Source organism: Carettochelys insculpta, chromosome 3, assembly GCF_033958435.1.
Source record: "Carettochelys insculpta isolate YL-2023 chromosome 3, ASM3395843v1, whole genome shotgun sequence".
NCBI lineage: Eukaryota > Metazoa > Chordata > Testudines > Carettochelyidae > Carettochelys > Carettochelys insculpta.
In genome coordinates, this window is record NC_134139.1 from 14,391,343 (window position 1) to 14,412,206 (window position 20,864).

The 20,864-nt window shown below is 36.3% G+C and overlaps 2 protein-coding genes across 4 annotated transcripts in view; one reads left to right on the forward strand and one right to left on the reverse strand.

Annotated features, from left to right (window-relative positions):
- The window catches only part of MACROD2 (mono-ADP ribosylhydrolase 2), a 1,465,546-nt gene that overhangs the window by 164,098 nt on the left and 1,280,584 nt on the right, over positions 1–20,864 (forward strand). The gene's annotated exons all lie outside the window — the stretch shown is intronic.
- On the reverse strand, positions 5,885–20,563 carry FLRT3 (fibronectin leucine rich transmembrane protein 3). Of its 2 annotated transcripts, XM_074988477.1 has the most exons (4): positions 20,421–20,563; positions 11,517–11,736; positions 10,869–10,956; positions 5,885–9,641 (listed from the first exon to the last, which is right to left on the reverse strand). In XM_074988477.1, exon 4 carries the CDS (start codon positions 9,587–9,589, stop codon positions 7,640–7,642), a length of 1,950 nt encoding a protein of 649 aa, XP_074844578.1. In that variant the 5' UTR covers positions 9,590–9,641; positions 10,869–10,956; positions 11,517–11,736; positions 20,421–20,563; the 3' UTR covers positions 5,885–7,639. The 2 variants fall into 2 exon arrangements, with proteins under 2 accessions (XP_074844578.1, XP_074844579.1); XM_074988478.1 differs by lacking the exons at positions 10,869–10,956; positions 11,517–11,736; positions 20,421–20,563 and adding an exon at positions 10,994–11,192.

Genomic DNA, 20,864 nt, shown 5'->3' on the forward strand with positions numbered 1-20,864 from the left:
GAGGGGTGCGGCATAGGGCTGTCAGCCCTGCTTCCACCATGCAGAGACCGGTGGCACAGCGCTTCACAGTGTTTCAGTGGGGCCAGGGGCAGCTGTCCCTTTGCTGTACTCTCCCTCATCAGTGGGCTTGCCTTCTGAACAGAGTTGAGTCTTGCCCAGTATGAATGCTTTTAACTAGTGAGCTTACTTAATTGTTCCTAGCCAAGTGCTGCTTTTTTTTGTGTTTTTTGGCAGATGCCTTCTTACTGAGCAAGTTTGTAGGTTCAGATTTCATAAAAGGCTCATAGTACTGTAACATAGTGTGGGGAGGATGCTATGCATTTATTCCGTTATACAATCAGTCTCAGAAAACATAAAACCTTTAAGGGACCATAAAAGAGTGGTCCAGTTAATTAACACTTTATTATTTTAGCCACCAAGGATGTTAGATAAATTCATTTCAGGTGTTAAACACCATGTATTTGCTTATGACATGAAAACGTAATGCTTTGGAATAAGGCAATGCATGTATCAGGAGTGACTTGCTACTGCAATATGAATGATATTTCCAGATTGGTTTATAGTGCATGAGAACTCTCGTATAATTGCCCGTGCAATGCAAGGCCACCACAGCTCACCAAGCTTTGGTCATTATGAGCTCTTTAAAAGAAGAAACCGAATAGTGTGTATCATTTCTTTGCCTTCAACAAAGAGGTCAGTTTCAGCTGTAACCAATGATTGTAAGAACTGCCAGAACAGAACAATATACATCTTTTACATCAATTTTTGAAGAGTTTTGTTTAGTATATGTTAGGAGTAAATGCACATGACAGGTTGAACCTCTGTAGTCCAGCACCCTCAGGACGTGACTGGTGCCAAACCACAGAATTTTCTGAAGCACAGCAGGTTACTGCTGCTGAGCAGCATTACCGACACTTCCACAATTAGGGGTAAATTAGAGCTAAACTACAGCACAGAATGCTGAGAGCCAGAGCTAGTGGTTGTAAACTAACTTCATGGGGCCACAGGAAACTTGGCCATACCCGTAAGTGTATATGTGGTTAACTAAAATCATACTGGATGAGAGAGTAATGGATTAGAGTGGTTCAGCCTTTACATTTAAGTAAGCAATTAGCTGTATACCTGATGTCCTGTCTCAATGCTAGCTAAATGCCTGCAGTACTTTTTCTAATCTTCAATTTGTGCATTTACCCGAGATTCACATGCTCTGTGTTTCCTATCGTTATTGGTGGTGGGAGAACATAGTTTTAGAAATTAAACTAATAAAAATATGTACTTATTTTTGAAACCCAAGTGTGCTTTTCTCAGATTGACACTGTAATATTGTAGGTGCCAAAATGGAAGTAATGTGACGTTATAAATGGTTTGCATAGCTTGTTTACCTAGTTAAACAAACTGTTTGTTTGCCACTCTAATTTCAGAGGTATGTAATAAATTAAAAATGAACATGTTCGTAGCAACAGACTTTTGTAGAAGCAATATAGGAATTTCAAGCAGGATCAGATCAGTAGTTTCAGCAATGTAAGATCTTCTCTCTGATAGTGGCCAAAATCAGTTGCTTCCAAAGAAAGGAATTGTGCAGTAAGTAGTTACCATTTGATTGTATCCCCAAGGAAAGCTTTCTCTTCATCTTAAATAGCGTTAGGTTGGTAGGCTTGCAGCTTTTGTTCTTCTTGTCTCTGCACAGGAGTAGTTTAAACAAAGATTATTTGCCTGGGTGATGCTGAATCAATGGATGATATCAAAGCCCCCAGAGGTTTTGAGGTAAGGTTGAGTTTTACATTTAAATATAAAATGTCCGGGACAAATTTAGCACCACTAAATATATGGAAGATAAATCTGAAGTGGATACCTCCAAGAAAGATAGTATTGTTAGGGAGAAACAAATTTTATGTCCAAATTTGGTCACAGTAAATATGCAAAACAGGCGTCCTTTTATTCAGTACTTAATCTCTGGGTGTGTATCTGGAGTCATGTCTGTTTATCTGAATAACAAAATAAGATTTCCCTTTTGTTCCTACTAGTACTAAATTGCCTGTACAGAAATGGTAGAATTAGTTCTAACTAGTGCATTACCAATGGAATTCTTGACTTGGCTGCAAAAGCAGAATATTTTACTATTGGTTATGTTAAAAGCCAGAACAAATCCAACAGTTTGCAGATTTCAAATTGTGATCACTGTTACCTGGTAACATACCCTCTGGAAGTGAAGCATATTAGTTTTTGAAGTTATTGAGAGACAAAAGGAATATGGTTCCTACTTTGTCAGTGGCCGGAGTTAATTTTCCTGATGAAAACAACACAGTAGGCATTTAGGAATAGTAGTAAAGACAGTGGAAGGTTAAATTGTATTTATATATAGATACAATATTTTTCTTAATGTTAAACAGCATAGGGCCAAGAAGCAATTCCTGTGGGACCCCATTGGAAAAACACCTACGAGTTGGAAGATTCTCTGATTACAATTTCATTTTGAAATCAATTAGCCATTTTTTAAAATCAATTTAATGTGTACTGTGTTAATTGTATATGGTACTAGTTTTTTAATCAAAAGGCATTTAATTAAATGCCTTACCGGAAGTCTCTGAATATTACATCAAGGGTCACCTTTTATGAGCCAAATTTGTAATCTCATAAAAAAATATTAGGTTAGTTTGGCAGGATCTGTTTTCCATAAAGCCATGTTGTTTTGCTTTAATTACGTTACTCTCTTATAATTCTTTGTTAATGGAGTGACTGATACAGAACTCAATTATCTTGCTTGGAACCAACATCAAGCTGACAGGACTTAATTACCTAGACCAGCCTGTGTACCCATTTTTAAAAATGGTGCATTAGTTTCCTCCGGAACTTTCTCAGTGCTCAACTCTTATTGGAAATCAACGTTAATGGTCCAGATCCTCTACCGGATCTTTTAAAACATCTGTAGGTAAGTTTTATGTTGGATTTGCTGATTTAGAAATATCTAAATTAGGTGGCTTCTCTTTATCATGCTTCAGAGATGATAGTGGAATGGAGAATGTTATATCGCTGTGTGATAAGACTTTATCAACAGTGTTTTCCCCAGTACAAAATGACAGCAACAAAAATAATACTGAATACTTCTGCCTTTTCTATGTTCTTCTGCAAGGTGGCAGAGAGGAAGTGGTCTCTATAATTGTAGCTTTTTTTTTTGAGTTGTTTAGGCTTGGCTGGGAGATGAAATAGAAATTTTAGAATAAACCATAGTAATTGTTTTTAAATTGCACTAAATTCAGTCTCAGTATTTGCCCACTGAACAACACTTTAACATATTGCATATTCAAAAGAATGAATTTTTCACCATAATTTCCTAGCTGCACAAACTTTCTTTTCTCTTATGTTCATGTAAATCTAGAGGCTGTCTTCTCTGGAGAGCAGAATTTGCCTCATGAAATGTATTAATATTAATGAGTTACATGGACTTTGTCCTTTTCCCTCGTCTTCCTTCTCCTGAACTCATCAGTGAAATCATTAGTTGAATCTGCATTCTGAATGCGTTGGTGTGTAGAGGCGAATATAGTACAAGTTATCTACAGACCAATTAAGGTAGCGTGTGTTTATATTGAACTGTCCTGTGATACCTGTGTCATGCTGTGTATTCTTTACTATAACATCCACAACCTAAGGAGTCCCTGAAATTGATTGGAGTTTTTCTATCCGAGAATGGATGTAGTTTCAGAATGACACAAAACCTTTGTATCAATGACTCTGAACTCTGTTGGTTGTTGGGATACAGGAGCACATAATATGCTTCTTCCATGAAGGAACAAGTCCCGGTATTCTTTCAGAAATTGGGAGAACTCCAGAGCAGGGAACTATTCAGATTTTTTTTTTTTTCCAGCTTGCTTGTGGAATGGAGGGAATGAGTGTTACAGAAGGGCATTTCCTAGCCGTATATAGCTGCACTCTGACTTCAGTGTTCTGTAATTGCTTCTGCTTTTTGCAGGGGCACAAATAGTTTGCTTAGCATAGTACAGTCAGTCCTCAATAGAAATCGCTCTGATATGCACCACTGAAACTTTGAGGAATGCTATGTAAAAATTCCTTGCACTTAAGTTGTTACATCATTTATAAAACAGAAAATTAGCATACCCTTCCAGCATCCTCTGCAACTTTCCTCTGTCTCATACTGCACATAGGGTAACAATGATTTAAAAATGTACGTAGGTTAGGACCATTTCTATAAAGGTTGCTTAAAATGCTTTAAATTATAGTATGGTAAGTGAGTCATACATTAGGGTTTAAATGTTCAAGTAGGCAAAGTTTGCTCTCTTACAGTCCCTGTCCGCCTCTATTTACATTATTTTTTATGGTGGAAAATTCCTCATTGTGCATCACTTTGCTTTAAGTCCCAACTTTATGCACTCAGTCCCCAACACACATTGAGGACCTCCTGTATATGCAATCAGCAGATAAAAGATTAGTAGGGTACATCTTTTTGTGATGATGGAGTTTATGACAAAATTAATACAGTTTACTGGAAGGGAAGCTGATATGGTCCTAGGAAAGGCACGTTTCCATCTGTTGAGCGCTTTTATTGCAAGGGGGCAATTGTTACAAAAACATTCTTGAAGGTGCTCAGTTCTACTTTCTGTGCGTCCTTCCTCCCTGCAGAAATGCAATCTGAAAATATATTTAAGAAGTTGTGTATCGTTTTTGAAACAGGCTCTAAACTCATTCTGTGCGTTACCCGATCACTTTTCTTCTACTCCATTTCCATGCCGCCAATTAATTCATGTAGAAATTCTTTATTCAACTGAGTACTCTCTTGTACTGCAGGCTATGTCTACACTGCAGGGTTTTTCAGAAATAACTTATTTCAACATTAGAATGTCAAAATAATTTATTACTGAAAAGAGCACTCATACTGCAACAACATTTCGGAACTGAATGTTCACACTAGAGTGCCCAATTTCAAAATTAGAGTGGTGATGAGATGTCTCCCTGGATGCCAATTAAGTGATAATTACCTCTGCTTAGTACACACCCAGTCAGTATATAAATTGAAAGAGGTGGGGGTCAGCAAATGTTGTTCGTTTGGTGGAATTACTATTTCAAGTTAAATACCCTGTTATTCCAAAATAACAAGTCTGCAGTGTGGACACAAGTTTTTTACCCTGGGGGGAAAAAAGGCCGGGGGCATCATGCAAAACTGCCCCACACCCCACCCCATCCCCGCGCCCCACCATTCCAGTGTAGACAAGCCCTGAGCGAGAGAAGTCTTTGCCTACAGCTAACTTCTGTTGTTGTTGTCCTAGTTACTAGAACATGTTAAGCATATTAGGCAGGATGGTACTGTATTTGGAATGCCAAAAAGACGCCCATATTTATTCATTAAAAGGGACTAATTGTCCTGTATTTGGGCACTCCCTTGCTGGCGACAGTCACTTCCCTGAGCCTCAGGGATGCAGAGGAGCGTAGGTGGCTTCTGCATCCCTGCTGCTTACCGCTGGAGCTCCCAGGGAGCGCTGGCGGCTGCTGCTACCCCAGGGCTCCTGGATAGTGTTGGTGGCTGCTGCCTCCTTCCTAGCTCCTTGGGGCTTGGTGGAGCTGGGAGGAGCTGCCCTTCCCTCCATATGTCCCTGTTTCGTATTTGGGACAGGGAGATATGGTCACACTATCTAGTTATCGATTTGAGTAACATCCTATTTTCAAAGGGATTTAAAAAATAAATCCCAGTGAACACTATGGTACTATATTTGACAAACAAGTTGGAGTTTGTAACCTGAAAAGTAATTGCTTTCCATTGGATTTCATACTAGTGCACGGTAGATGCACGATTTATATTTTTAATTTCTTAACTGCTTTTTTGCATGCCAGTTAGGAAAAGCAAAACACATTGTTCTGTACTTATTAAATTTTATTCAGCAATAAGACCGACATTTTTTTCATACTTAAATGTGTATGAAAAATGCACCAGTTAATTTATTTGTCAAAGCTGAATACACATAGCATTGGATCAAGGCACATACAAGACTGGCCAAAGGGCGTACAATGCACTTTGGTTTTCATTTGCAAAAATAAATGATTATGGCAACAAAAAAGATTGGCTTTGGGTTTAAAACATTAAATGCTCCACAATTCAAGAGGATTTGTTATCTTACAAATTTATTATGGAGTTTGTGACTGTAATGGGCAGTATTCCTGACTGTAGTGGAAGTATACTTCGGTTTGGAAGGATTAGGATTGGAAGGATTTGAATTTTATTGGTAAATGTCTTTAAATGTTGTCTTCACCATGCACATAAACTAATGAAAAATATTGACATTGATGATGATCAAAAGGTTTAGAGAAGCAAAGTAAGAAAAGTGCTGCTCGAAAATGTATTAGAAATTGAGACAAGGATATATATTTTGTATATTTAGCTGTTTGAATCTGAATGTCTGCAATCATTAAATAATTTTGCCTGATCCCTCCTCTCCTTGTTTGACACATCCTAAAATTTCCTGGAATCGTGACTATTCCAATCAATAAAGATCACACAAATGCTTAGAACCCATAATTTTGCACAACTCTGAAAATTTAAAAAAGGTACAACAAATGCTTAAAATTAACATTATCTGTTGAAATTATAAAATGAAAATCAAATTCTGCCAAGTGTAATACACTTATAGTCTGTGTTTATATATGCTATAGAAGTAAGAACTTTATTTCCGTATTTACCCATTGTACAATTAACCATTTGCCATCATGTCTCAAAACTGGACGAGGCCTTACTTTCATCTTGTTCATACTCATATATGTTTTCTAATGTATGGAATTATCAGTATATTTTCTGCTGAAGTACAGGCACTACAAATGTCCCCAAATGCCTACTATCACCTATCATAATGTTCTTCATAATAAATAGACTTACTCATTTTTTTGAGAACTAGAAGTTGAATGTGCCCTCTGGTTTGTGTTGGAAGTGTATTCTTAAAGCCTTGTGAAGAGTTGCATTCATTAACTGCTAGGCCTCAAACTTTTGCTTTCCTGTCAACAACTTCAGTTTCACACAGATAACAAATTGACTGACAAAAACTCATTTCACAGTTGTTAAAATGGGTATAGCCAGACAGCTGATCCTGCTCATTTCCACGAACATTTTTGTTTATTGAATACTGTTGTGGTTTATAGAGTTAATAAACCCAACATTATAGTTCTAAGAATTTTTGCAACCACTTTTTCATCTCCTCAGTCTACCAAGTTTAATATTTTATTAATACTAAAGTGAAAAATGGCCTGTGCTTATACTTACAAGGATCTTAAATGAATGCAAAGTCCTGATTGTTCAACACAGCAAGAAAATTCACTTTCACAGTCAACAAGTCATCTTACTCAGTAGAACACAAAAGTTAAATGGGCTGTAACTTCAATATTAGCCAGGAAAATACAGTACAAATTACTAAAAAATACTAAAATATAGAATTGTGGTCAGGTATCCCCACTACATTAATTGCAGGAGTAACCTGAAATTGGAAACTTTTAATAAAAAGTTCTTAAATATAAATTATATGGCAAATGTACAGTACATTGCTTTTTCAGTCTTTTAATCCAGTGTTTTGCAGTAGAACAGCAACGTTTATAGTCACTCTTTCCTTGCTGGAAAAACACACCGTAGTCCATATTTCCTTCAGTATCATGAATGTGAGTGATCTGAATCTGGTATACCACTGTCTCTGTAGCTTCTGTTACTGCTGCTTTCACTGTGGTTGTTTTTATAGAGATTCATCCCATTAGGTGGGAATATGGTATGTATTACAAACTCCTCCTTGGACACTTGGTCATTATTTATGGGTATCATCTGAAAAGAATTCTCCCTAATTTCTAGAATGGAGTTGTCCTTCTTAGTTCCAGCTTCAGCATAATCGTCTTTTCTCCTCCGTCCTTTGCTGTATGCACAGTTCCTTGAAAACAAAGATCCATTTCTATGGACATACCAACATACTAATGCAAGCAGTGCTATAGCGACTAGTGCTACTGCACCACCTATGATGGCAGCCAAAGGTAAATTGGAATTTTTGTAAGGTTCTTTCTCTTGCTCTCGGTTTAGGGTTGTTGTAGGGTTGTACATCTTAAGAGGTGCAGTTTCGGTCTCTATACAAACAGGGGTTTCATCAGACAGATAGATGTTGCTGGTTTCCATGGGAACCATACATACACGGTATGGTGACTCAGGTTCAAGGGCTGTAAGTAGGTAGTCACTCCTATCTCCTGTAACAATTGTTTCAGTTATAGATCCAAAGGCAGGGCTATGGCCCATTTTAAGCCAGCTTAGTCTTAAAGCAGTCATGGGTAGTGCAACTTTCCAAGAAATATGAATGCTCTCTGTGCTTACAGATTTCACAATGATTGTAATGATTTTCCGTACTGGACTTGCTGTGGTTCTGTAGTTTCTGTTTAGATTGAGAGTCTTTATGTCTGATTGTTTGGTCACAGAAACGGGCCAGTGCCCTTGGGCAGGGTATAATGTGTTTGGTATTGTAGTAGTAATTTGGATAGTGCTTACAGTACTGTCATCCTTACAATCAAATAGCTCTGTGTTGAGATCCTTAATAGCCATGCCACGCACTTTCTCTGGTGCTTGACACATCAGTCCACGTACATTAACTTTTAAAGGCAATGACTGAAGCCAGTCACGGGCCCATTTCATTTTGCATCCACAGTACCAGGGGTTGTTACGAAGAAACAGTTGAGTTATGTTATCCAGGTCATCAAAGATACCCTGAGGTAAATTGCTTAGATTATTATTGGACATATCTAATCGATACAGCTGTCTTAAGTCAGAGAAAGCATTAGGTGGCACACGATTTATATGATTTTCTTGAAGATATAGCCTTCTTAGGTTTGTGCCTGGCAAATTTATGGGAGCAGCTGTGAGAGAATTGCGGATCAATGACAGTTCTGTTAGATTGACTAGGTTCATGAAGACTTTTTCTCCTAATCCATTATTGTTTAAAAGATTTCCATCCAAAACTAGACGTTTCAGATTTGTAAGATCTTGAAGGGACACCTCTGAAATTGTGGAAATACGATTATCATCCAAGCGTAGCTCTTCTATTGTTTTAGGCAAACCCCAGGGGATGGTGCTAAGGTGATTTCGAGAGAGAAAAAGTAGTCTGAGATAGATATTGTCCCGGAAAGCTCCATCTTCAATACTAACTGCAGAAACTGAATTATCGTCCAAATGTAATTCTTCCAGATAAGGAATTTGTGAAAGTGAGTCGTAAGTAATGGTCCTTATATTATTTTCCTGCAAATGTAGTTCCTTAACATACTTTGGGAGATTGGTAGGGAATTCATCCAAACTGTTGTGATACAAGTATATTCGCTCTACTTTAAGCAAGTTTTTCAGGTCTGAAGGAATCCCCGCATTATTTATTTGATTGTTCTGAAGGTAGAGGGTGGTAGCATCCTGTGGAATTCCTGTAGGAATGGATGTCAATTCACGATCGTTACAGTAAATGAAACCTGCATCACAGCGACACACCGATGGACATGATTTGGCACTGGCAGAATGAGGTGCCATTTTAAGCAACAGTCCTATCTTAGTCCACATTAGGAAGATGTTCCAGGTTACACTGATCATGGTCAGGAACAATGAGATTTGTGCACAGTCTAGTTTTCTGGTGTTCAACAACCTGGAAATAAAGAATAATATTAAGGAGATTACTAGTCAAAGAACTGCTATTAAAACAGACTTAATATTATCCAGTACTTTCAATTTTACACAACCATGTTTGAGCTGCATGATTTCATTTAAACGGGAAACATCCTGGACATTCTAGCTGTAAAGAAAACAGGTGGTTTGTTCTCAGATACTTTCATTCTGATCTAAGACATTTGTTCTCCTTGGAAACTCACTTCAGGGAAAAAATCTTACCTAAATTTTACATTTTTTGTGAAAACCCTCAAATGACTTTTAGATCAGTTGAACCATAATAGAGCTGTTAGGGTAGGTATATGCAGCACAATTGTTTCAAAGTAATGGAGCACAGTTATTTCTAAGTAACAGCTGTTATTTCAAAATAACTAACCTAGCACCCACACAATGCAACCACTATTTTGAAATAAAGTTCACGAGGAATAGCACCTAATTTAAAATAGCCGTTTTGAAACAGGAGCTTTTAAGACAGGGAATAGTGCCTATTTTGAAATAAGCCATAGTGCATCCAGTGGCTCTATTTCGAAATAGGCTGTATACGCTTAGATGTATTTCAAAATAGCATCTATTTCAAAAGGAGTTTTTGTATGAGTTTTTAAGCTAGTCTGAAATAGTTGTTTAGGAATAGTTTATTTTGAAATAGGGTTGCTGTGCAGACATGCCCCTATATAATAAACAAAGCCCTTCCTTAGTACCAGTTCCAGAAGTTCTGAAGAGTCCTAAAAAAATCTTTTTTTACAGTCAGTGTGTGAACAAAAGAGCAGTAATCAAATACTGCCTCTTCAGTCTTTGATCAGCTACATGTTGTTGTAATCAAGTATAATAAAAAGGACTATTGTTGACCTTGAAATATTCATAAATAGTTGGAATGTTCAATAATGTGAGACCCAAAGAGCTGGTACGTAGCTTGGGAGAGGTTTACATAACAGCTAGAACTACCCTTTTCCAAATGACTGGATATTTCATTTCATGCTTAATTTAATGTTTAAATATGTCATTCTAGAAAGTCATCTGTCTAAGCAGTATGCTAATAAGTGACTATTTGACAGGTTTACTGACATATTTACATCTTATTAATTCAAACTGTGCGGTATAGACTCTATACATGAACTGTTGAGATTAGACCTGGACTCTTGTAATAGCTGTACATTCCACTCATGTAATTACCATTTTTGCTATTTCTAAGACATCATTCAATTCTCACCGTAATTAGTGTACTGAAAAGAAGATTACTTATGCATTATGTTGTGGTCTGATCTCTTTTCTTGTAATTGCATTTTATTCTCCCAAAACTGAAAAAAAAGAGATAAACATTATTATTTATCTTACCTTATTTAAAAGTATGAGTAAACTTTCTGCTTGCGGAAATCCAGTAAACATAAATTCTTTGCTAAGGAGAATAAACTTTCAAAGTCTTATTCCAGGTAACTGGTCTTCTTAGACTGTATTTACTCAAGTGATTGTTGCTGGTCGTAAACCACTATACTCAGTGAACATTCCAGCAAAGGTTTAATCACACCACGTTCTGTCAAACAAAAGCTGCAACTTCTTGTCACTTATGCAGGAATTGTATTTCTATATTTTCTTCTAATAAGTCTGTGCGTGAGTTGTCTCTTAGGGTTTTTGTTTGTAATACCCTTAACAGAAACTGATTTTCTTGTATTTCTTACAAATTTTTCTTTGTAGCGTAGTAGTCAACGATAGTAACTTCAGCACCACATGAGAGAAATAATTCATTATGCTGAAACTTGAATTATGATAGCTTCTTCAGGAGGTTAAAACAGGGGAGGTTTTGTCCAGCATTATCCAACTATAAATTTTGTACAGAAGCTACATTCTGGTAAATCCATACCTGCTGTGGAAGAGCTGCTTCCCACTTTCACTTCTGAACACTTGCTCAAAATTTCTAGTGAAGAAAATATTTCCTCATGCTCTACAACCATATGAGTTATTTTACAATAGATTTTTTTTCTTTACTTCATTTGACAGTCTTCTGAAGAAACAGGAACATGCTAGTTCCCTTTCAAAAACAAAAGCGCCTCATGTAAAGTGTCCTTTAAGATGTTAATTTCCTGTGAAAGTAAACAGATTTTAATGAATAACAACAAATCTGCACACTCAACATACAAAGAAATGCTGAACTATTATCTTTTATACAATTCGAGCTACATTTATGATTTAAATAAACAATACATTTTGTTACTTTAGTATGTCATTGTCAGCAAAATCAGTGGAATTGTTGAGACATTTTGTTCTTTGATTTCATACGTATTGTGGATTTTACTTTAGCTCTTGTTTGTTAATCTCAGCAAAATAGTAACTAAAATCTGTTTTAATCAACAGACTGTTTTAATCATAACGTGTTCCATTTCATGGCAAATAGCAGTCCAAGTCTTACCGAAGGCTTTGCATAGCACTGCTAAACTTGTTTTTGTTCTTGCTCAACTGAGGGAACAGGTTAATCCTACTCTTAGTTTTAAATATAAAATTACAGAAATACTGCTGACTAACATGATAGGTGGAAGGCTGGGTCTAAGTACCTTGTTAACGTTTTAACTCAGTAATGAGAGACAGTTTTTACAAATCGTGAGACTACGTAGACTTCTGCATTATTTTATCCTGCAAAGGATGGAGAGAGGTTCATGGTTGCGGTGTGATTTATGCATAATGTACATGAAAGCATGCAGATTTGTTAAAACTTTAAACTCTTTTATTACTTGTGAAGTATCTTGTTCATGATGTAATTATGAATGTAATTATTTAGGATCCATGCTATGCTGTAACAAGACAATGCTACTTTTGTTTCTGTTTCTTCTGTTTTTCATGGTAAAAGAAATTTTATGTCTAAAGAGGGAAAACAAAAACAAAACCGAAACCCTTTGGTTTGGCTTCTCAAATATCATGATAGAGGCGTAATATCAGATTGACTGTTTTACACTGTACTTGTCTGCTGCAATCTTATCTCTATAGTGAAGGGTCTTGTGGGCAGATATTTGAGTACATGTACTATAAATCCATGTCTAGAGAGGTCGTCTGAAATGGACATACTTGACCCCAATATTTTTTAAAAAAAGGTGTAACTGATTCTCCAATTAGTAATCGCATAGAATCCAAAAACCTGAGCATCTGCTTTAGAATTAAAATGTATGCAGAATGATTTCTGCTCAGTTCTGCATTTTAGTAAGTGGAGAAAAAGTATTACTGCTTCTTTTATACTGTAAAATATTAGTTCTAATCAGAGACTTGTTTAAGTATTATAGCTATTAACATTTTTTGTTTTTAAAAAAAGGACAGACATACTCATTTTGGCTGTGTACACACTAGAGAGTTTTGCCAACAGAAGGGGTCTTCTTTGACATAATTCAGGGAACTTCTACACACATAAAACATTCTGTCGACAGATTCTTGGCAGAACTCTGCATTTGTCTCAACAGTGTTATCCCTTGAAAAGTTGAGGAATAATGCTTCTGTTGACAGAACTCTGTTGACAGAAGTGCAGTGTAGACATTTCTGTCGACAGAGAGGGCTTCCGGTTCATCAGGCAATCCCTGTTTGCAGAGCTTCTGGTCAGCCGTTCTGTCAGCAGAAGGCAGGGCAGTCTGGCTGCTCTCTATCTGCTTTTGTGTGTAGATGCACTGTCAACAGAGTTTCTGTCAACACAACTTTGTTGACAGACGGTACTGTCAACAGATGCTTCTAGTGTAGATGTAGCCTGTGACTTCTGTACATTGAAAATGGAATGATTCTGATTCTGTTCTGGGTAAATCAAGGATATCTCCACTGGAGACCTTGGGTATTAAAACCATTGTAAACATTTTATTTTTTGTTCTAAGGGTACCCATCACAAAGCACTCTTTTAGGAGTAATGCTAATATCCACTGAGGAGCAGTGCTGTGTATCTGTGGTCTAAATTCTAGGTGTTTTCTTTCCCTACATATTTTAGCAGTTGATAGTAATGAAAATACTGACAAATTGACAAACATGGCTGTTGTTTGCAGTGTTGCTGTTAACGGTCTTGGTGCCAGGATATTAGAGAGATAAGATGGGTGAAGTAATGCTTTATCTTGGACCACCTTTTGTGGAAAGCTCAGTGCCTCTGTCACCAACAAAAGTTGGTCCAATAAAAGATATTGGGTCAAATTACTTCTCTAAATATGGAAGTAAACAATATGTTAGGAATGTTATTTGTAACTTAAATAATGCGCTGTTAAGTATTAATACCTGTTCATATTTTGGAAACATAAATTAGAATTGCTTGTGCTATGGATTTACTAACCCGTGTTGCACATTATATTAAACTGAAAAAAAAATACTAAAAATCCCATAGAATCTTTCAGATCAAATAGCGCCTGTAAGTTCTTTATTGGATATCACTTCTATGATTTGTGACAAATTAAGGAATATAAATTTAATTGTCTAATCTATATAAAATGAAATCCCCATGGAACACACATGAAATTATGATAAGGGAAAACTGGTTTTTAGAAAGGGAGTTTATATGCTGGTAGGGTGGGGACTGGAGGGGAATTAAAGGTTGTTTTAAATTGTTTTTCAAGTCTGTACTAATTAAACCTTTTCCTCAATTCATTAATAAAAGATGGTAGATAGCTGGTTTTAATTAGAGCTTTTAATGGTAAATATAATGTTGAGGTAGAATTAAACTGTAAAAATGTGTATCAGTTTCTAAACATTTAATCCCAAGGGAATAAAAGCTATACATTTTGTGGAGAAAGAAGATAAATGTATTTGTTTTACCTTTTCAAATTCTAAACTGTTTTCTCTTTGCTCCATTTGACATGCAATTCGATTGTTTATTGCCTCTATTGTACTACTGGCAATGTAGGATTAAACTGAAAACCCTAAAGCTCATTAAGTTCTTGGAATTTTTTATCCCTTTCCTCCAAATTACAGCAAAACAAAAGAGAGGGGGAAATGCTGGTCTCTTTGGATGAAAAAGGCACGGTTTCAAAAATGTGGATTAAGTTTATACACCTCTCTTCCCTTTGCTTAAACTGAGAACAGTTTTCTTCAGGATTTGATTCCGTGTGATACCTTCCACTTCTTTTTTACATCTGAAGCTGTAGCTGAAAACAAAGTGTTTGCATATCAAAGGCTGCAGTATCTGCCTACACAGAAGAGGGGAATCCTGCTGCCCTGCTCAGACTTTCCTCTTCTTGAGCTGTCTGTACATATTCCCTGACATCAAGTCATTGTAGCTGGGCCTGCATGATTAAAAGAAAAATGACCCCCACCGGCACAGACACTGTGGCCAGGTTTTCACAACATCAAACTGGGAGGTTTCATGGAGCCACGGTTTTGAAAGAGGCTATTAATTTGGGGACGAAGGGGTTGTTAGGAGAGAGAACCGTGAAGAAAAAGAGGAAAACCTAAAATATAAGCTTTTTTAAAATATTTTTTCTGAATGCATAAACCAGTCTCTGGTTTCATAAGAAACATTTTGCAACAGCTATGAACAGAAGTTTTAAGTTCACTTAATACTAAATTGAAAATCTTCTTGGACCTTGCTCAAATAGAAAAGTCTCTCTTTTATGGATGCACTATTATCTGTGCATGTGTAATACAGCTACAGTTAATAAATAAAAAGCCCTTCCCTGTACTTCTTCCACAATGGAGCTTCACTGGGGCAGGGATCTTATTTTACAATATCCAAAGTAACTTGGACTATATAAAGAAAATGTCTTATGTCAAGGTCTTAACAATAAAAATGCTAACTTTCTACACCCCCCCCCCCTTTCTTCCCAACTTTCCTAAAAGTTACATGAAGTTTTGAATCGCTTGAAGTTTAGCATTGTTTCATTTAAAGTTAAACTTTTATTACAATTTAGGCTGCCAAATGCTTTAAAAAAAACTGTGTTTTATGGCAGGAATTTGGTTAGTAAAAAAAGCTGTGATTTATTTACTCTAGTATCTAAAACAGTTGTTTAATAATTTGGTAAGCAGTATGTTTAGGCTATAAATGTAACCAGGATGACATCTAGAATTAACTGAGGTTTTGCATATGCATTTAATAGTTCAGAAAATTTCAATTTCACAGTATGATTTCATGTAATTTATATTGAGCTATTCTAAATAAATGTATTAATCTGCAATGGGGGTGAACTGCAAAAGAAAAAAATTATTTAACGTAACTTGCTTTTTTCTTTGTAAAAGTTATTGACTTGTGCATACCTGGCTAATTTATGAGCTTTGGTTAAACAACAAAGGCCTAACTTGCTCTTTAAAACTAAAAACTTGAAGAAGATTGCAGAATGGACATAGTTCTGAAATGTATTTAACACAAAGTGTGGGCATTGTTTCCTTGAATGTTTTACTCAGACTTAGTTAATAGTGACAGCAAAATGCTTTCTAAGCACCCCTTCTAGTAATTGAAATTTCCACGATCATCATATTTCAGGAAGGTGCCCCTTTCTTTTGTTTAATGCTAGGCAAGCAGAAGGACCTCTAACTATTCTCACGAGGTCTAAAGAATTTAAGGTTTTGCTGAAGTGCAAGTGTGCTTTTAGTTTGGGTTGTATCTTTTCCTGTTGAATAAGGTTTTTCTTTAGCTTATGGAAAATCAATTGTAAATGTGCAAAACTATTCCCCTCCTCCCCGCCACCAACTCCCAGGGGCTTATACTGAATGAACCTGATACTTCCTTATGTACTTCTGTTGGTAACTATAAATCAGATGTCTTTAAACCAAAAGTGAAATTTCTGGAGACTATATTAACCTTAAACTGACTGGAAATGGATGATGATGGTAAGAATTAATTTCTGCCTCTTTTGCAGTAACTCAGTATTTATTGAGGTGGATGCAAATTAGCACAAGAAATATTTGGGGGGGGATTTTAATATATCCCAAAGTCTGCTTGTATGTAGTACTACTTTTTGTTACTATTGACTTAAATCAATAATGCAAATTTGCTGCTGTTAGCTTAGAAATTTCAGAGTATAGTAGAAGCATACTTACTCAAAATAAAATTAGTTGCTTCGCTTTTATGAGGGTTACAGCTGTGATAGGTAAATTTAAAAAAAAATAGCACCCTGGAGTGGTGGAAGTTGTATTCCTTGGGCTTAACTTAATATGGCTTCTAGGTTTTCTTTTCAAAGTTGCTGCTAAGGTACCTTGTCCACATGTGACGCGAAAGAAGAGAGAACAAGTGCTGCCATTGTATCCAAGTAAAACCAATTTTTCCCTTATTAAATTTAAGTGGAATAGTATCTGGAAGGACGTGAACAAATGCTTGGCACCGAAGCTGAGGCATAACAAGAGGCAATGCTTACAAAAACTACTATCAGAGGGGTAGCGGTATTGGTCTGTATCTTCAAGAACAACACGAAGTCCTCTGGCACCTTATAGATCTAACAGATATTTTGGAGCATAAGCTTTTGTGGGCAAAGACCCACTTCATCAGAGGCAACACTATAAAAACCACTGTTTAGCTGACAGAAAGGCTTCAAGGTTTTATTCTGTTCCAACTTAGAAAGGCTTTTGATCTTAATTATTTGATTTGGTAGATATTATCAGATTAAAGTGCTCTCCAATATATAAAATTATCTTGGTGAATACGCTCAAATAAGTTATCAGCTCTTAATGGAACAGCATGTTATATACTATATATCTTTGTTACTAAAAGCTTTTCAGTCAACCAATCTAGTGTGTTTATTTCAGTTTTAAAATAAGTGTACATGCTTGGTGTATTGATGCTGCCCAGGTACTATTGAAAATATCAGCATTCTCCTGAGAAGGAGTTATGTAAAAAAAAAGGGGAAATATTAGCTAGTACCATAAATCCAACCTGTTACAAGGTGGAAAAGATGGCCATATACCAGCTGAAAGCATTAGAAAGTGTTTTAATGAAAATGTGCAAACTGTAGTAAAACAACTTATTTGGGTACACATCACTGCTTTAAATCATCAGTTACAACTAAAACAGTCCATTGCAAACATATTATAAAAAATAAATGAACCAAGGACATAGCTTTATTTGTTCTTGCCCTAAAACACACACACTTTGTCTTTGAGAAGATTAAGGCTTGCTGTGAGTTTACTACAGAGTTTTTGCCCACTGGGGGGTGGTACACACTGCAAAAAGTCTGCTTTTAAGAGCCACAAGTCAGATGTTTTTTGCTGCTGTCCAGTTTTCTCTGGTTTAATTGCAACAAAGCCTCCTGTTGAGAGAAAACAGTGGAGGCCTCCAAGGGGGGAAAAATCACTCTTTGAAAGATTTTACTGAACTTTACTTCCCATGTTGATTTCATTAATGGTTGTGTTTTATCTGGGCATTCTCTGTGAGAATGTGACTAGAACTAAGGAGCATGAATTTCAGAGATCTGTTAAACGTATTATAAATGGGGTCTGTGACCAGGGGTATCACAGTATCTTGGGGAGGGGTAGGCAGCAGAATAGAAGGAAATAAGCTTTTTAGAAGCAGAATAAAATTTTGAGAAAAACTTTCATTCTTGGTAATGGAATTAACACAATGCCTGCAGAACCACTTATTTATATTTACAGGTAATTGGCTGCTTACAAACCAGGAAAATATAGTACTATAAATTTTGAATCTGATAAAATAAGTTAAAACAAAGGTGAGGTTTAAAAAAGGTGTTTTAAGAGGTTTTTGCAAGAAATTAACTTAACCTTAAGTTTTTCAGCTGGGGGGGGGGGGCTCAGTGGACCTAGCAAGACAGTCAGGTAGGATATGTACATATATTGACAAGAAAAATAGGTATGGATCTTTGTTTTAGAGCATTTTTCTGTTTACCTATCTTAATATTTGCATTTTTCATCCTGTCACAAAGAAAGGTTCATGAAGACTCCATATTCTGAGACAGCAGAAGGTGATAATTGGAATTTCTATCTAGGCAGTATAAGTTTGCAAAGAAAATGGGGCTGAAGATAATTAATAAACTGATTAAAGTCAACAGCAAAATTTTAGCCTTTTTTAGCATGGTCTCATTTAACCACTGAGAATTTATGGTAGACAAGGAATATCCATTTTTTTCCAGTTTCTAAATAGGGAACGTACCTTTCATCTTGAAATCAGTATGACATTATTTCTTGTAAGAGCAACTTGAATTGTGGAATGATTCTGCATTATCCTATCATTGCTGTATAGAAAGTGTTCAGTTGTACATTGTGAACTGACCAGAATTAATGCCTTGAAAATGGGAGAGAAGTGACTTTTATGTTCTAACCAAATTAGTAATCTATGGATGACAATACCCTTCATTAATTATATTCATTCACTATCACTAATACATTTGTAACACTCTAGCTACTATGCCTTGATGTCTCACAGATGAGTTCAAACTATTTGCAGTCAGAGAGTAAAAGTCTAATAAAGAAACTAAAATACAAACAACATCCTCTTTCTGCACCATGTTTGCTTTTTGTCAATTGTTCATTGACTTAAGTCTTCCAGTCTAGCTGACACAGAAAAAATAATTGGTGATAAAATCTCCCCTGGACTAACATGGAAACACAGAACAAAGTTTATTAAAATTGGTCATATTAAGTGCATAGAAAGGATTATCAGGCAACTCTCTTATTCTTCCCTTTCTTGAACAGGGGCCTGTTGCATTCTTTCTTAAGAGGCGTGCAACCATTTTGTTCAACATATATAGTCCACTGGGAATTTTGTGTGATGTATACAACAAATTTGAAGGGGGTGGGGGAGGTTAACTGAAGAAGAAAAAACAAAAATTTTTTCAGGTTGTGAATGCATACAGTCATGGAGAAAAGCAGATTTCAAAAGAATGGATCATTTGCACACAGTGTAAACCAGAAGGATCTTTTAAAATGACTGAATATAGCAATCTGGTCCCATGGCACTTCACTAAAGCTTAGCTTTGTTAGTTTCACAAGATTTATTGAATTATTATGCAGGTCACATACCACATTTGTCCAGGCAATGAAATTTGTCCTGATATTGGCAAAGGAATACATATTTTGAACTGTATCCTCTCTACACTGAATTTAACAGTTAAAACTCACAGATATCTGATTTCAGAGTCACAGATGTGTTGGGTAGTAATGCATGTTTTAAAATCTAGGTGTAGCTGTTTGTTTATCCATCACAAAAGATTGTGAGTATACAAAAGCAGCTCTAGCTGTGAGCAAGGTATTTGTTCTTCTTGTACTGAATACGCGTGCTGAAAGATCATTGATTTCCTTTCACAGCTGTAAAAACGACTGCTAAGGGCTCATACCACACATGGAGTATTGCCAGGCTTGGAATTAAAATAATAATAATAATAATTATTCAGTGAGGTATCTACTGTATTTTCTAGTATTTGGTTAAAGCAAAAGAGTAGAATCTGCAGCGTAGCAGTTTTACAAAGATCGATGCTAATATGCATATTGAAACTTGGTTGCCAAATGCGAACCATGTTTTAAATAGTCACAGAGAGGTAACCCTTTTTAATCTGTATCTCCACAAAACAAAAAAAGCAGCCTTGTGGCACTTTAAAGACTAACAAAATAATTTATTAGGCGAGGAGCTTTACGAAACTATTTTACTGTTATTTTGTTAGTGTTTGAAGTGCTACAGGACTGCTTTTATGTTTCGTGTTTAACACGAACTTCTTGTATTTGTAGAGCACTGTAGAAGTGCTTTGTAGGTTTGCAGTCATCTTCGTAATGATCTCTGGGAGTCGGAGTGTGTGCTTTGTTGCACTTGAAAAAATTCTCCGTGGGGAAGTCACATATAAAACTTTTGAGGAAATTAGGAGAAATCAATGAAAACACTTACCTGCAAGGTGAGAGAGAGAATTCCTATGCACAGTACAGGGACAGCTGTTATTCCACTCCCATGGTTATGCGAGGTAATAAAAGCCCTTAATTCTGGTCCAGTAAACAAAAAAAAGCAAGAGCAGCTACTGGCAGCTATGGTAGGAGCTTATACTGAGACAGATCACTTCTCCTACGCTGAGAAAGAATGATCGAGAGAGAGCATTCCAGTTCTGTGGACACAGCCCACCTCCAATTCTGAAGTTAAAGCTTCACCTAACAGTGGTTGAATAAAGAGATGATGTCATAAATGGGCAGGTCTTATCTTGGCTCTTGTTCAGTGAATAATTGGGTAAGCAGACAGACATGGAATATGCATTACCAACACTAGAGGGAGTGGAAGGCAACCAAAGTGCAGTCTGCCAAACCTGAAAATCTTGGGCTGTGCTATTATTAGTATTTATCA